The sequence below is a fragment of the Rhinoraja longicauda genome, chromosome 30 (assembly GCF_053455715.1).
Source record: "Rhinoraja longicauda isolate Sanriku21f chromosome 30, sRhiLon1.1, whole genome shotgun sequence".
In the NCBI taxonomy this organism is placed as follows: domain Eukaryota; kingdom Metazoa; phylum Chordata; class Chondrichthyes; order Rajiformes; family Arhynchobatidae; genus Rhinoraja; species Rhinoraja longicauda.
Window position 1 is genome coordinate 4,518,028 of NC_135982.1, and position 17,201 is coordinate 4,535,228.

General features: G+C 43.9%; 1 protein-coding gene across 3 annotated transcripts in view; it reads right to left on the reverse strand.

Annotated features, from left to right (window-relative positions):
* Positions 1 to 13,205: 13,205 nt before the first annotated feature.
* LOC144608128 (uncharacterized) overlaps positions 13,206 to 17,201 on the reverse strand; it is a 66,390-nt gene continuing 62,394 nt past the window's right edge. The window contains exons 17-18 of one of the 3 annotated variants that reach the window (XM_078425507.1): positions 16,676 to 16,789; positions 13,206 to 14,245 (exon numbers count right to left, since the gene is read on the reverse strand). In XM_078425507.1, coding sequence (XP_078281633.1) covers positions 14,228 to 14,245; positions 16,676 to 16,789 — 132 coding nt within the window. In that variant the 3' untranslated portion in view covers positions 13,206 to 14,227. The remainder of the gene's footprint in view (positions 14,246 to 16,675; positions 16,790 to 17,201) is intronic. The other 2 variants (XM_078425506.1, XM_078425508.1) reach the window with 2 other exon arrangements.

Sequence of the window (17,201 nt, forward strand, 5' to 3'; positions counted from 1 at the left end):
TTGGGCAAATGTAAAAAAAGAATTATCCCTAGTGGGTGTAGGATAGTGTTAATGTGCGGGGATCGCTGGGCGGCGCGGACCCGGTGGGCTGAAGGGCCCGTTTCTGCGCTGTATCTCTAAATCTAAAAAAATGTAAACATTTTTTTTAAATTCTTGGCTCGGTGCAGTTGTCTTCTTGCAATCAGAGTGATGTATTCACCGAGGGTGTCCTTCTACCTTAACGGCTGTTGGAGTGGTGAGTAGCACTAGATATGGACCTTTCCAGCGGTTGCCCAAGTTCTGTCGGTCCCAATTCCGTATCAGGATGTAGTCACTGGCCCGTAATCGTCCTTTATTTAGTCGTCTCGTCGACGGGCCGCTGGGCTCCACGTACCTGTAAATGCAAAACTGACAAGGAATCTGTTAATAATTGTATGTACGTTAACAGGCGCTCATCTAAGGCATGAAGATCATAAGTTATTTCAACATTCTTTGAGGCTCCCTAGGGAGTCCAGAGAGGTCTTCCATACATTACTTACGCAGGGGTTAAATGTGTAGTAGAATGAGGAGTAACACGCATAGCAAAAAGGCCCAAGGGAAGAAGTTGGACCCAGTTAAGCTTGGTTTCCTCCGATAATTTATCAAGCTTGTTTTTCAATGTTCCATTTGCTCGTTCCACAATTCCTGCAGCTTGCGGATGGTGAACACAGTGAAATTGCTGTCGTATATTCAATTGTTTACACATTTCATCATTTACTTTAGCGGTAAAGTGTGGTCCATTGTCTGAACTGATAACAGTACGCAGTCCAAACCTTGTTATTATTTTGCGTAGTAAAACAGCAACAGTATACTGGGCTGTTGCATTAGTAGTAGGGACTGCTTCAATCCATCGACTGAAAAGATCTATAATAACTAAACAATGCTTGTAATGTTTTACTTTGGGTAAGTCAATAAAATCAATTTGTATGCACTGAAAGGGCCGGTGCGGTTCAGGCGTATGTCCTGGTTCGGTCCGCATGGCTCTTCCAGGATTGTGCCTCTGGCAAATTTGGCATTGGGACACAATGTTCAGCACTGCTTTTGTCAATTGTGGGTGCCACCATGTGACTTTACAATTATCCAACATTCCCCCCTTACCTCCAGCATCTGCAGTTATTTTCCTAAACAAAAATTCAGACATTGCTAGCACCAGCATGAGTGACCATCACTGCACTTTTGATTTGAAGAACGTGAGAGGAGTCAAAATACAAGTTGTTAAGGGTGAGAATAAATTCTTCCAGGTAGCAGACGGAGAGCGTTAGTTGAGGGGAACCGAGTGGGTTTCTGTTCAAGGATGGATCGGAGGGTACTAAAGCTTCAAGTTGTGTAGGAAAATAACTGCAGATGCTGGTACAAATCGAAGGTATCACAAAATGCTGGAGTAACACAGCAGGTCAGGCAGCATCTAGGAGAAAGGGAAAGGTTGGCGTTTCGGGTCGAGACCCTTCTTCAGACTGAAGCTTCATGTGGGTAATGAAGGTGCAAAGGGACTGGACATCCATGGTAAACCTGAGACGATGGAAGCCTAGGAATTAAAAGTTACTGAAGTAGTGAAGAATGTATGAGGTGTCTCGAATATAGGTGGGAAGCGACTAAACTAGGGAGGACAAGATAAAGTCAAGTTATTTGAGATGAGTTTGGCGAGGAGGAGCAGGAAGAAACAATTGGACTTGTAGGATAGTCCTGCTTGTGGATTTTGATATGGAGATAGAAATGGGCAGTGTGGGTTTGGGGAACTAAAAGGTTGGAGACTTGTGGAGGGGAAATCATCAGAGAAACGCTTTACCCTTCGATATGCTCTGGATCCGGTATAATTCTGCATTGCTTCAGGCTAAATAGAACACGCACAGAAAACATTGCACTGCGGCGGCTCCCAAGAGTCAGGCCACTCCCACATAGAACCTTCCAGCACAGTGATGGAAAGTTCCGGGGGCGACTCCCAGCTACGGGGATAAGTAGCTGGGGTTTTGGCGCGAGACCCGTCTTCAGTCTCTCACTGGAGCGGAGAGTCGTGTGCTGCTAGAAATAAAAGCCTTTACGGAATTTGCCTGGCTCCACGCCTTCATTCCAGGCTCGTTTCACACACCACCACAGCACTAAATTATTTAAATTAAACTGCAATCTGCATTGTTTTCAACTTTAATTCTGCAGTAAATACCATTACATGCACAGGACATTCAAGTCATGCTGAAATATTATCTGCTTACCTCATTTGCTGGTCTTTTATTGAAACCTATCAGAAACAAAAATATAAGGAGGTTTTCAATATAAATACTGATAAATTGATTTACTGTACCTTTACTTTAGTCTGCCATATTTTGATGTGACATTAATCGATGTTTTACAAGAAAAAGTCACTGGAGCTATGATCTGGCAAGAATGGTCCGCGGGATGTTTCTATTTTGCCAAAGTGAAGCTGCAGATCGCGCTACAACTGTTCTCTTTGGCTCAGTTCAGGTTGACAGAAGATCCGATTACAGCTGGAGGGAACTTTAAATTGCAAAGCATTGTTCTGATAATGTTACAACATGTTTTTGCAGATCCCACACACAGGTGCGTCTCCATAATTGCCAGATGAAAATGCAGTTTCCAATCGGTAGGCCTTGTCCAACTAACTAAGTAACAACCATTTAGAATAAAGGCGAGGCCATTTAAAACTGAGGTGAGAATTAACCTTTTCACCCAGATAGTTGTGAATTTGTGGAATTCTCTGCCACAGAGGGCAGTGGAGGCCAAATCACTGGATGGATTTAAGAGAGAGTTAGATAGAGCTCTGGGGGCTAGTGGAATCAAGGGATATGGGGAGAAGGCAGGCATTGATTACTGATTGTGGATGATCAGCCACGATCACAATGAATGGCGGTGCTGGCTCAAAGGGACGAATGGCCTCCTCCTGCACCTATTTTCCATGTCAATATTTAAACCAATCCTTTAATGCATTTGTAATACCATTAACTCTCAATCCTGATCAGGCGGGTGGGCAGAGAGGGTCGGGTAGATCTACTAGTAAGGAATGAAATGCAATCCTTTTTACACTATTATGTGTTTGTGTGTGTGTGTGTTTGTTTGTGTGTGAGTGTGTGTGAGTGTGTGTGAGTGTGTGTGTGTGTTTGTGTGTGTGTGTGTGTGAGTGTGTGTATGGGTGTGTGAGTGTGTGTGTGTGTGTTTGTTTGTGTGTGTGTGTGTGTGTGTGTGTGTGTGTGAGTGTGTGAGTGTGTGTGTGAGTGTGTGAGTGTGTGTGTGAGTGTGTGAGTGTGTGTGTGAGTGTGTGTATGGGTGTTTCCGTACATAAGGGTACCAGCCTGTGACAGGGTGGCCACTTTAGAATGTTACTAGCTGCCGTGGATGCGTTGGGTCCAAACTTCTCCTGCATTGGTGTAACACCCTCCCCACCCCCACTCCCCCCTTCCCCTCCCCCCATTCACCCACTCCATACCCCTCAATCCCTCTTTTCTCCCCCGCCTCCCCTCTGCCCCCCCTCACCCACTCTATCCTCCCTCACCCCCCTCAAAACTCCCCTGGGCCGGGGGCAGATGAGGGGGGAGAGGGAAGGGGAGAGGGAGCCACTGATCCCGGCCCCATCACTCAGGAGGTTCCTGCAGCCCTCCGAGCGGATCCTGTGGCCATCTCCCATTGAGACGTTGAACACGGAGGTATTACTGTGCAGGCATGGCTGACGGGCAGGGCAAGTGGAAAAGGGATTTATTAAAGTTTAAAAACCCAATAACTTTTAAAATATGACAACATAAGGGTACCAGCGGTAGAGTTGCTGCTTTACAGCGGTAGAGTTACAGCGCAGAGGTAGAGTTGCTGCTTTACAGCGAATGCAGCGCCGGAGACTCAGGTTCGATCCTGACTACGGGTGCTGCACTGTAAGGAGTTTGTACGTTCTCCCCGTGACCTGCGTGGGTTTTCTCCGAGATCTTCGGTTTCCTCCCACACTCCAAAGACGTACAGGTATGTAGGTTAATTGGCTGGGTAAAGGTAAAAATTGTCCCTAGTGGGTGTAGGATAGTGTTAATGTGCGGAGATCGCTGGGCGGCACGGACTTGGTGGGCCGAAAAGGCCTGTTTCCGGCTGTATATATATATATATGATAATTTGAATGAAACTTCCTCCAGCACTCCGCAGGCAAATGGTGAGTAAGGTGGGCCTAAAATTGTTGCACTATCGTGTACTGTTTTGGCTGTATTGCGGGATCAAACAAACAAACATACAAGATGAGAGTTTTAGTAGTATATACTAGACTCCGTTGGGTCCAAATCTCTCCTGCGGCCTCTCCTGGGACAACCCTCCCCCAACTGACGATCCTGCGGCCCAGCGATCCTCTGCAACTGGCAAAGCCCTTTGTCGGGTGGGGAGTGTCCCCATGTTCGTGGGCGGTCGAGGGGGGGCCAGGAATGAGAGAGGGTGCCACTCACCTCGGCCCCGTGCCGCCAGCGCTGCAGCCAGAGCGAGCCGTGAACCCAAAGCCTCTCCTACATTGGTCTAGCACCCTCCCCTCCCCCACTCCGTCTCCTCCCCCCTCCACTCTCCCCCCCCTCCCCATCCCAACTCAGTCCTTCCTCCCCCACCCTTCTCCTCCCCCCCAACCCCCTCCCGCCCACCCTTCCCCACCGCTCCCCTGCAGAACCCCCACTCCACCTCCCCCTCTCCTCTTTCATTTTCCGATGGGTTTCTTGGAACGCTACCCCATCGGAAGCTGAGGAATACCTGTACTAGATGAACGGGACCTAACTGCGCAGGTGCGTACAGGTAACTACTAGATGAACGGGACCGAACTGCGCAGGCACGGAGCAGGTGGTGACACGTGAGTATTACATGAACGGGACCTAACTGCACATGCGTGGACATGTTAGTATTAGATGAACAGGATCCAACTGCGCAGGTGCGGATATGTTAGTATTAGATGAACGGCATCCAACTGCGCAGGTGCGGACATGTAAAACTGCGCATCCCGCATTGGCCGACACTCGGGCGGCTCACATTGTCCCGTCACACGTTGAACGTGACAAGACATCGGTTTTATAAGGGAATATTTAAACTTTAAAATCTGTCTAACATTAAAAGTATCAGACCAATTTGAATGAAACTTGGATGAAAGGGTCCCCAGGACAAAGGTGAGTCGAGTGGTCCTAAAATTGTCGCGCTGCCCTTAATACGGTTACATCACAGGCATCGGATAACATCCCTCACACTGGATAACATCCCTCAGAACAACAAACAGAGTTTTAGTAATGTACTAGACCAAGTGGACCCATTGGGCCCAAACCACTCCTGCATTGGTGCAGCACGCTCTCCTCCCCACCTCACCCACTCCATCCCCCTCAACTGCCCTTATCCCCCCTTTCCCCTCACCCCCTCCCTCCCGCCCCCTCTCCCTCCCTCCCTCCGCCTTCCCCCTCCCTCCTCCACCCCCTCCCCCCCACTCACCTACTTCATCCCCCTCAACTCCCCTTATCCCTCCCATCCTCCTCCCACCCCTTCCCTCCCCCCCTCCCTCCCTCACCCCCTCCCCACCCCCTCCTCCCCACCCTACCTCCCCCTTCTAAAAACAAATGGGCGCTGCTACCCCCATGTGGGACCCGGACCAAGCGGGCGTCGAGCACTATTGAAGGACTTTTTTTTAAAGAATTACATTAACTCAAATTTTTTTTCCTCTTTAAGCTAAACTGTTTTTTAAATGAGAAGATCTACCCCAAAGTTGCCTGGTTGCACATAATTACTAGCATTTTTTCCAAATTATCTGGTGTTAAACAAAGCCGTCTGTCAGACCAAATATGCTTCAGTTGTGAAAAACATCTTTCTACCCTAGCTGAGGTCACTGGTGCATCCCCGAAACAAGCTGCAGACTCTATATTCATGTCGATATCTTGTGCATAACAACTACCTTTGAGAACTTTCGTATTTCTTCAAGATCTTTGTTACCTAAAATCACTCTCTCACATTTACCTTGTATGTCTTTACCTACATCGCCAGGAACTTTACGAATATCGTCAGTTACCTTGTTGAAAACCTGCAAGTTGTTCACTAATGTTTTGCCACGTTTCTCAAGGGAAGTGATAGCTTGTGGGAAGTTTGCAAAATTGGAAGCAATAAACACAAGATTGTGGTGGAGGGACTTTTTCTGCATGATTTCACTGACGATCCTGACTGCAGCAGATTTTTCCTCTTCAAAACAGTTGATAATTTCTTTTAGCTTTTCAAAATTGAAACATAGTAGAGTACAGCAGAGAGCCATGTACCCCACCTGGTCAAAGCGGGCTGAGGAGGTAGTGGAATCTCGGGTGCCATTTCCTTGAACAACTGGAATAAATTCTGGTTCTAATTATTATTTCAATGGAAAGCTTAAACACAAAATATAAACTAAGAAAGAAACAATAAATATAAAAACGGTTACTCTGCTTTTAATTCACACATTTCACACGTGACCAAATGGACACTGCTACTCACGTTGTGCTGCAAAACCCTGGGGCATCAGAAAACCATCTAATCAGGTGATCAATAATAAAATCATAAGCATAATCACAATTTGGCTTATACAGTTATTTAATTGTAAAATTAATGTAATCTTTCTGGTATAAATTAGCCTAAGGATTTGATGAAATCCCGCTTGAAAAACGTCACAAAGAAAGGCAAGAGAACACAGGGACATATCTGATATTTTTCTTTGTAAAAACAGATTCATTTATTTTTGCTTCATCATTATTTTGGCTATTGTAAGGGGTTTCTGCGCCGAGCTTTCGCCCGACCTAAGGTCCCCGTGCCTTGCTCTGATCACTTGACCAGGCCGTGCACACTGGTTCCCCGTGAGTGGTTCGACCCACTCACCCCCTACGGTTCTAGACACTGGACTTAGATGCAGGAGCGTTTATAGTGCAGAAAAATTCAACCAGACCAGATTTGAAAACCAGGGTTTAAATGGAAAAGACTTTTATTTAGCGCTTGGGACTATTGTCCATGAATACTTATACAGTTCTATAAGACATGTCTATAAAACACATACCGAATCACATGAATACTTATAACTATGAATCATAAAACACACAGTTCTACAAGACATATACACGACTGTAAGATGGGGAACGTACGACACATCGCAAAATTGACCAACACACATTCCTTTACACACCCACGTTTATTCAAACCACCCTCCCCTCTACACTAAACTATGCCCAGGATATGCAGATTTGGGGTACATGCTCACCATGGGGCTATCATTGGGGTTACTGGCTGTTCGTGCTGCAGTACTTCTTCTCGAGTTGCGTGCCGGTTCCTCTTTCTTGCACTTCGCTTCTTCTTGCCTGTCTTTTCTTCCTCCTGCATCCGTTTGACTTGCTTCCTTGCATCCGTTTTCTTGCCTGCTTGCGTTCCTTGCAGATTTTCTTCTTGAGTTTAAAACCCAAAAGTCGTGGCCAGTTATACTATTCTGACCCGTCCTATCTCCCGCCAGATCTTGGGATCTCTTTGTTTAATAGATATGTATGAGTTTTCTCTCTGATCTGCGCTTATGTCCGGGGATACCGGGGATGGCCAGACGGTGTTAATTGGTATTTCGTTGCGAGGTGATGGGTTTAACTGGTTTCCCATCACCTACCAGGTAGTTTTCTATGGGCTATTGTGCCCCCTTAACGAGATTAACTGTGTAGGTCGGCTTGGGGCATTGTGAGTATGCTGATGTCAGTGCCCCAGTGTCTGGACTTCGACCTGGTTTCGCAGGTTTCTGCATGGCCAATACCCATCCATTGTTCTGGCCGTGGCTTTGCAGAAACCTAGAGACTGGGTTGTAAGGTTTTTACTTTTTGTGGCTGGTCACGAGGTCCTGCGGCCATTTTTGGACCCACAGATTGTGACATCCCTTGTTAAACTGACCGCAGCCTTTCTCCGCTATCAGCCCCAGTCTCCCGTTTAAAATGTCCAAACTGCAGCTCTTTGGTTTTGGTGTTGCTTTCCGAATGAGGGAAAACTTCTCAAATCTTACACTATACACCATGATCTATACTACTTAACATACAGGATATGAAACAATGAGAATATAACATAAAAAACAGGAAAATAACCTGGAAATTTGCAGACCTTTAGTTTCACTACCGAATGCTGTATTTACAGAAACATGAATGAATGAATGAATGAATGAATGAATGAATGAATGAATAAGTATATTGGCCAAGTATGTACACATTCAAGGAATGTGCCTTGGTGCTCCGCTCGCAAGTAACAACACGAACATGCAGTAAACAATTAAGAATAAAGCATAAAACGTTAAAACAATAAGAATACAACATTACGGTTTAAACATGTGAGTGAAATAAACCAGAGCAAAAAGAGACTACAGACTTGGTTATTGAGTAGAGCTTCTACTCGCGGAAAAAAATCTGTTTTTATGTCTGGCTGTGGCTGCTTTGACAGTCTGGAGTCGCCTTCCAGAGGGAAGTGCTTCAAAGAGTTTGTGGCCAGGGTGAGAGAGGTCAGAGATGATCTTGCCCGCTCGCTTCTTGGCCCTTGCAGTGTACAGTTCATCAATGGGGAGAAGGTTGCACCCAACAACCTTCTCAGCTGATCGATCGATTTGTTGCAGCCTCTGGATGTCGTGCTTGAGCCAAACCAGACCACGATGGAGAAGATAAGGACGGACTCAACGATGGCAGTATAGAATTGGACCATCATACCATGTACATGGAACTTTTTTTCTCATTTATTATATTATTTACATAACACTAAGTTTACATATTCTGTAGTGCTGCTGCGAGTAAGAATTTCATGGTTCTGTCTGGGACATAAATATGACAATAAAACACTCGACTCTCGTCTATTCCCTCCACAGATGCTGCCTGACACGCTGCGATCCTGAAGCACTGTTCTGCTCAAGATTCCAGCATCTGCCGTCTCTTGTGTCCAGAGATTCCCTTGTTCTTTGCTTAATGTGGCTCCGATGAATAGTAATTAACATGAAAAATTGACTGTGTTTCTCTCAGCACAAATGCTGCCAGGCATTCCGTATTCTGTATTCCCAGAATCTTAATCCAAATCCATGTGGGCTCTGCCCAGTCTGTGCTGTGGTGCACATCAACATATAATCCACACCCATCTGTCACACTGGTGGTTTTATTTTGGGATCATGCCAGAAAGGGAGGGGGTTGGGAGTGTGGGGTGATCGGGTGGGATGTGAGATGGGGAAGGGGTAAAATGGCAAGCAGGGAAATGCACCACGTGGTGAAGGGACAACTTACATTTCCAACTCCTGTGGGTTTGAAAACATTTAGGCTACTCACAAGAGCCATTAACTGGTGATCATAAAGTCATAAGTGATAGACAATAGGTGCAGGAGTAGCCAATTCCCCATTCAATGTGATCATGGCTGATCATCCACAATCAGTACCCCGTTCCTGCCTTCTCCCCATACACCCTGACTCCGCTATCATTAAGAGCTCTATCTAACTCTCTCTTGAAAGCATTCAGAGAATTGGCCTCCACTGCTTTCTGAAGCAGAGAATTCCACAGATTTACAACTCTCTGAGTGAAAAAGTTTTTCCTTAAATGGCCTACCCCTTATTCTTAAACTGAGGACCCTGGTTCTGGACTCCCCCAACATTGGGAACATGTTTCCTGTCTCTAGCGTGTACAATCCCTTAATAACGTTATATGTTTCAATAAGATCCCCTCTCATCCTTCTAAATTCCAGTGTATACAAGCCCAGTCGCTCCAGCGTTTCAACATATGATAGTCCCGCCATTCTGGGATTTAACCTAGTGAACCTAATCTGCACGCCCTCAATTGCAACAATGTCGTTCCTCAAATTTGGAGACCAAAACTGCACACAATACTCCAGGTATGGTCTCACTAGGGCCCTGTACAACTGCAGAAGGACCTCTTTGCTCCTATACTCAACTCCTCTTGTCATGAAGGCCAACGTGCCATAAGTTTCCTCACTGCCTGCTGTACCTGCATGCTTATTTTCAGTGACTGATGAACAAGGAGATCCAGATCTCTTTGTACTTTCCCTTTTCCAAACTGACACCATTCAGATAATAATCTGCCTTCCTGTTCTTACCACCAAAGTGGATAACCTCAAATGTATCCACATTAAATTGCATCTGCCATGCATCTGCCCACTCACAAAATCTTTCCAAGTCACCCTGCATCCTCATAGCATCCTCCTCACAGTTCACACTGCCACCCAGCTTTGTGTCATCTGCAAATTTGCTAATGTTACTTTTAATCCCTTCATCCAAGTCATTAATGTATATTGTAAATAGCTGCGGTCCCAGCACCGAGCCTTGCGGTACCCCACTAGTCACTGCCTGCCATTCTGAAAGGGACCCTTTAATCTCTACTCTTTTGCCTGTCTGCCAACCAATATCTTATCCATGTCAATACCCTACCCCCAAACCATGCTCTAATTTTACCCCCTAATCTCCTAAATGGGACCTTATCAAAGGCTTTCTGAAAATCCAGGTACACTACATCCACTGGCTCTCCCTTGTCCATTTTCCTAGTTACATCCTCAAAAAATTCCAGATTAGTCAAGCATGATTTCTCCTTCGTAAATCCATGCTGACTCGGAACAATCCTGTTACTACTATCCAAATGTTCCGCAATTTCTTCTTTTATAAATGACTCCAGCATCTTTCCGACCACTAATGTCAGGCTAACTGGTCTATTTCTCGTTTTCTCTCTCCCCCCTTTCTTAAAAAGTGGGATAACATTAGCTACCCTCCAATCCACAGGAACTGATCCTGAATCTATAGAACATTGGAAAATGATCACCAATGCGTCCACGATTTCTAGAGCTACTTCCTTAAGTACCCTGGGATGCAGACCATCAGGCCCTGGGGATTTATCAGCCCTCAGTCCCATCAGTCTACCCAACACCATTTCCTGCCTAATGTGAATTTCCTTCAGTTCCTGTTACCCGAGGACCTCTGTCCACTACTACATCTGGGAGTATAAGAAAATAACTGCAGATGCTAGTACAAATCGATTTATTCACAAAATGCTGGAGTAACTCAGCAGGTCAGGCAGCATCTCGGGAGAGAAGGAATCCTTCTCTCCCGAGATGCTGCCTGACCTGCTGAGTTACTCCAGCATTTTGTGAGTACATCTGGGAGATTGTTTATGTCTTCCTTAGTGAAGACAGGTCCAAAGTACCTGTTCAACTCGTCTGCCATTTCCTTGTTCCCTTTAATACATTCACCTGCTTCTGTCTTCAAGGGACCCACATTTGTCAACTATTTTTTTCCTCTTCACATAACTAAAGAAGCTTTTACTATCCTCCTTTATATTCTTGGCTAGCTTATATTCGTACCTCATCTTTTCTCCCCGTATTGTCTTTTTAGTTATCTTTTGTTGGTCTTTACAAGATTCCCAATCCTCTGGTTTCCCGCTCATCTTTGCTATGTTATACTTTGTCTCTTTTATTTTTATACTGTCCTTGACTTCCCTTGTCTGCCATGGTCACCTTTTACTCCCCTTAGAATCTTTCTTCCTCTTTGGAATGAACTGATCCTGCACCTTCTGTATTATTCCCCGAAATGCCTGCTATTGTTGTTCCACCGTCTTCCCTGCTAGGGTCTCTTTCCAGTCAACTCTATCCAGCTCCTCTCTCATACCTCCATAGTCCCCCTTGCTCAACTGCAATACCTACACTTCCAATTTTTCCTTCTCCATCTCAGATTAAAACATCATATTATGATCACTACCTTCTGGTTCTTTTACCTTGAGTTCCTTTATCAAATTTGGTTCATTACACACTAAATCCAGAATTGCCTTCTCTCTGGTAGGCTCCAGTACAAGCTGCTCTAAGAATCCATCTCAGAGACACTCCACAAACTTCCTTTCTTGGGGTCCATTACCACAATGGTATTCCCAGTCTACCTGCATGTTGAAATCTCCCATAACCACTGTAGAACTTTGCGACATGCAAACTTTAACTCTTGATTCAACTTACACCCTATATCCAGGCTACTATTTGTAGATAAGTCCCATTAGGGTTTTTTACCCTTACAATTCCTCAGTTCTGTCCATACTGATTCAACATCTCCTGATTCTATGTCACCCCTTGCAAGGGACTGAATATCATTCCTTACCAACAGAGCGACCCCACCCCCTCTGCCCACCTGTCTCTTTTCGATAGAATTGATAGTCATGTTTTTTGATGATATGCATTGACTATCACTTCTACCACTGGATTCTTTTCTTCTGGTGCATCCCTTTTAACTTTTTTGTTGTAATATTCTCTCAGTTGGAGGTATCCCTGACTTGTGGAAGTCAGGGATATATGTCTCAATCTCTTTCTGCCTTCTCCCCATAACCCGACACCTATACAAATCAAGAATCTATCTCTGCCTTAAAAATATCCATTGACTTGGCCTCCACAGCCTTCTGCGGCAAAGAATTCCACATGTTCACCACCCTCTGACTAAAGGAATTCCTCACTTCCTAAAGGAACGTCCCTTAATTTGGAGGCTATGACCTCTAGTCCTAGACTCTCCCACTTGTGGAAACATTTTTTCCACATCCACTCTATCCAAGCCTTTCTCTATTCGGTAAGTATCAATGAGGTTCCCCCTCATCTACACTCATGTACGTCAAACACTGATCATATGGTAACCCAATCATTCCTGGGATCATTCTTGTAAACCTCCTCTGGACCCTCTCCCGAGCCAGCACATCCTTTCTCAGATATGGGGCCCTAAATTGGTCACAATACTCAAAATGCAGCCTGACCAGCACCTTATGCAGCCTGACCAGCACCTTATGCAGCCTGACCAGCACCTTATGCAGCCTGACCAGCACCTTATGCAGCCTGACCAGCACCTTATGCAGCCTGACCAGCAATACATCCCTGTTTTTGTAATCCAGCCCTCTTGAAATAAATGCTAGCATTGTGTTTGCCTTCCTTAATACCAATTTGGCGATAATTATGTCACGTCCAATATCCAACAGCTGTACTGCTGCAAACAATGGCCATTAGGCCAGCAGTGCCCTCGATGGCCATTGTGAGCCGCAGTACATCTATTGGATATTGATATCCAACATCTGTTGGATATTGAGCAGTGCCCTTGAAGGCCATTTGTTGATTAACTTATATCATCGCTTACACCACCATCCCTGCTACTGGAAACCAAAGGTTTCTCATTTTTTATTAGTCTGCTGACCATCTAACAACAAATTATAAATGGAAACACGTGTGGGCAAAAAAATTAAAAATAATCCAGTGAAGTAAAAGATAATGAATTAATGGAGGGTCAGCAAGGCAGGAGAGCACAAACTAAATGCTGAGGTACTGATCAGTGCAGTGCTAGAGCATATATGCCATGTCCATATGTCATAAGCCCATGTCCACAGACCTGTGTATTAAGGAGCAGAGGCAGAGAAGATGGTTAAGGCTCCCAGGATACTTATCCTCACTGGGTTAACATTTATTTTATGGAATAGTGAGAAAAACATGTACAATATTAGCACATTTAGACATAAAGTCATCGATAGTTACATCTCACTTTTGGAATGGACAATATCATTGTGTACTGAATGGGCTACATCCTTTGAAAAGCAAGATGGTCCTGATGGCAAAGTAGAGGAGATGAAGTGGAGAGTCTACTGGACTCTCGTTGCCTCCCGTCGCACTTGCAGGTGGATCTCAGCCACTAGCACTTCCTCGCCTTCCTGGAAAGTGATGATCCATCAGCAGTCAAGGACATCACATTAAACACTTCCCCTTCACCTCTTGGGGCTGCAGTTCTGACTCAGAGTGAACATTTCAGGAACAACACTCACCCCTCCCCATCAGAACCAAAGTGAGACTATATTATTTAGCAACTAGTTCCACCAATTGGTTTTTCCGGTCACTATCAGCGAGCATAAAAACAAAACCTGTGCAGGAGTAGGCTCCCTCACCCCGTTATTAATTCATCAGTCTCATTCTCTGAAGGTCCCACGCTTAGCCATACGTTTTCTTTTCATTTATCCAGAGAAACACTTATTGATATTGTCAGCAAGTTTTCTCTCAAAATCAAATTTCTCTTTTCATTTCAAGTGTTTTAGTCTTCAGGTGCTGGTCATTTGATGGCTGCTGATTTGAGGATGTTGTACGGAGGAGCAGAGTCTTGTGTAAATACAGCGTGGAATGTGTAAATAAGGTGAAGCCTGAACTGTTCAGAGGATGAGAATATTTCAGCTTCTTGAGGCTGGACTGGAATGGTCGTCTGTTTCAGGAGTTCTTGGTCATCTGTAAATGGATGTCATATGTCAGAAACTTTCTGAACAGTTATGTCAGGCTATGCATTCATACGTTCAGCTATAAACACTGTGCATTGAACAGAGATCAAGAAAATAAACACGATACAAATCTGAAATCAAAAACCGAAAATGTGAGAAACACTCGGTGGGTAACAGCATCCACAGAAAGTGATAAAGAGTTCATGTTTCAGCATGAAGATTATTTGTCAGAATGGTTCTGACAAAAGATCTTGAACATGAAACATCAACTCTGTTTATCTGTCCACAGAGTTGTCCAGCTTTGTCTATTTCATTGATGCATTGAAGGACAGCCAAATTTACCACTGTGCACTGGGACTTGACGCTGCTCTGTTTTTGACAATCCCTCCTTCATCATCCCACGATTATGCTGCACATTGAGTCACAGACACATGACAATATATCGCAGTGAGAAGGAAGAGATAAACAGAATATGGGGAACCAATGCAGTTATGGAGGATACTAAGTCGAAGAGAAAATGTATAAGGATACCAAAGTTAATGATAGACCTGAAAAATGGGAGATATTTAGAATCCAGCAAAGGAGGACAATAAAGATAAAAACAGAAAATAAACCTCGAGAGCAAACCAGGGAGGACTATCACAACAAGAGTTGTTCCAAGCAGATAAAAGGAAGACAGTGGTTCATGTAAACTTTAGATATTTAAAAAATAAAGCTGGGTAAATAGTTTTAGGAAACAAGGAAATGGCAAGGGTTAAACAGATATTTTGCATTGGTTTCCCAGTGTGTCACACGCTGTGAAATAGCAAGTACAATGAAAATCCAATTAGTCCAATTCATACTGCATCATGCTTAGGCCATTCTTAGTCACGTGTGTAACCAAACGTATGAAAAATTGTGGAATACATCTCTTCTAATTCTGAAAGCATTACAGGTTTGTTGTTTTGTACTGTATATATGACGTATATGTCAAAGTTTAACAAGTGACATTTTTATGTTATGCTGACGTTTGTTTAGGGTCAGAGGTCAAATATGACCTCACACAAAGCATTTTTTACATAACCTAGTTTTATCTTACAAACTCTGAATTTTTAAAAAAGACATGCATTATAGTTCTGTAGGTAGAAAAATAGCAATGAATAAAATTAATCTCTTACAAGAATTTTTCAATGTATTACTTTATGTGATGATGTCTGGTCACGTGTGTGACATTTTTGTTCACTTTCTAAAGAATGGTCCACTTGGGGAGGAACTAATATCAATATCAGTAAAAATGTAGTCCTGGGTAAACAGATGGGCCTAAAAACAGAGAAGTCCTCTGATATCTTGTGACTGGGATCCTGAAAGAAGCGGCCATTGCTGGAGTGGATGCATCGTTTACCATCTTCCACAAATCCTTACATTCCGGAGAGGAACCAGAGCATTGGAAAACTCCTAATGCAAAGCCAGAGGGAGGGAGAAAGCAGGTCACTAGAGGTGGATAAACATAACATCTGTTGTTGGAAAAAATGGTAGAACCAATTAATTAAGGAAGTACTACCAGCTGAGAAATAATTTAATCAAACAAAGTCAGTACTGTTCTATGAAGGTAAAATTATGCAAGTATTGAGTTTTTTGAGTATTGCTGACACATTTAGGAAAGATGAGATCGCACCAGAGAGAATAGAGAGATGTACGAGGATGTTGACAGGAATGGAAAATTGTATCTATGAAGAAAGATTAGATGAACTAGATTGCTTTCTTTGGACCAGTGGAGTCTGAGGGAAGATCCAATTGTGGTGTCCAAAATGAATATAAGAGACCAATATAGAATGATAACACAGGACCTATTTTGTTCAACAGAGTAGTCAGTCACCAAATCAGACATAATCTAATAATTAACAGGTGACCCCAGATTTGGTAGATTGATGTACTGAAATCAGACTTTACCCAAATTTACCTGTAATTTTTTTTTTTAAATTCAAGTTAGTAAAGTTGTTACAGAAATGCACACATCTTCAGGAGTTGTATAAAGGTAGCAGCTACGTAATTCAAAAGACAACCAGTCTTCAAACAGAAAACAAACAGTTTCTGCATTGTCCTCCAGCAGCAATCAAACAGGCACCAGTGGGTTGGATGTTGTTGGCAGCAAACACGTCAATGCAAAGCCAATTACACACTGGGCTGTGATAAAAGGAAGTCATTCCAACCTCATCAATAATACTGTGTTACTAACCTTTTCTAGAACAGAATCTGACAAAAAGGAAAGGTTTGAAGCAGAACTTTCTCACCATTGCCTTCCTCAATAAAATCTACCAGGCTCCATGTGAACAATGGGAGATTTGGTTGAGGCTCAGACTGTTGGTGCTCCTGCATCCCAACATGATCCAGCAATAGGAAATACAGAAAAATATCCAACCTGCTGTGTGAAGTGTTTGAAATGTTGCCTGAATATACTCACTTCAACCACTTTGCACTCAGGCTGCTCGTTGGTTCTGAGAGGCATTGATGTTGATTCAGAGTCATTCACGTTGATGTTAGTCCCAGCTGGAGATGGGTTGTCTCCCCTACCAATCTGCAGAGATAAACACATTATTAAACTTGCAAGTTTGGAAAATTACATTTTAAAAGTGGTGATTTAGTTGTCATTGTTTGACAATGAAAGCAACAGAATATTTATCCCACAATGTTTGGCACTAACTCTCATTCTTAGGTTAAATTGTCAGGACATCTTTCATGGCACGCTCCATCTTCATGTTGAATGTTAAATGTTGTCCAGAGGTCATAAGACTATCTATAGTCCTCCTCCCAGCCATCCTCACTGTGCAGTACGGGCTCCCCAACAAACTCCCTACCTCCCACATTTCACCTGATCACTTGAACCAACCTCCTGCCCCCCCACAACATCACAGACATTACATCATCTCAAGTAGTTTGTCACTTCCTTTCCTCATGTTCACCTCACCTCTGATTTCCAATCTTAGGCT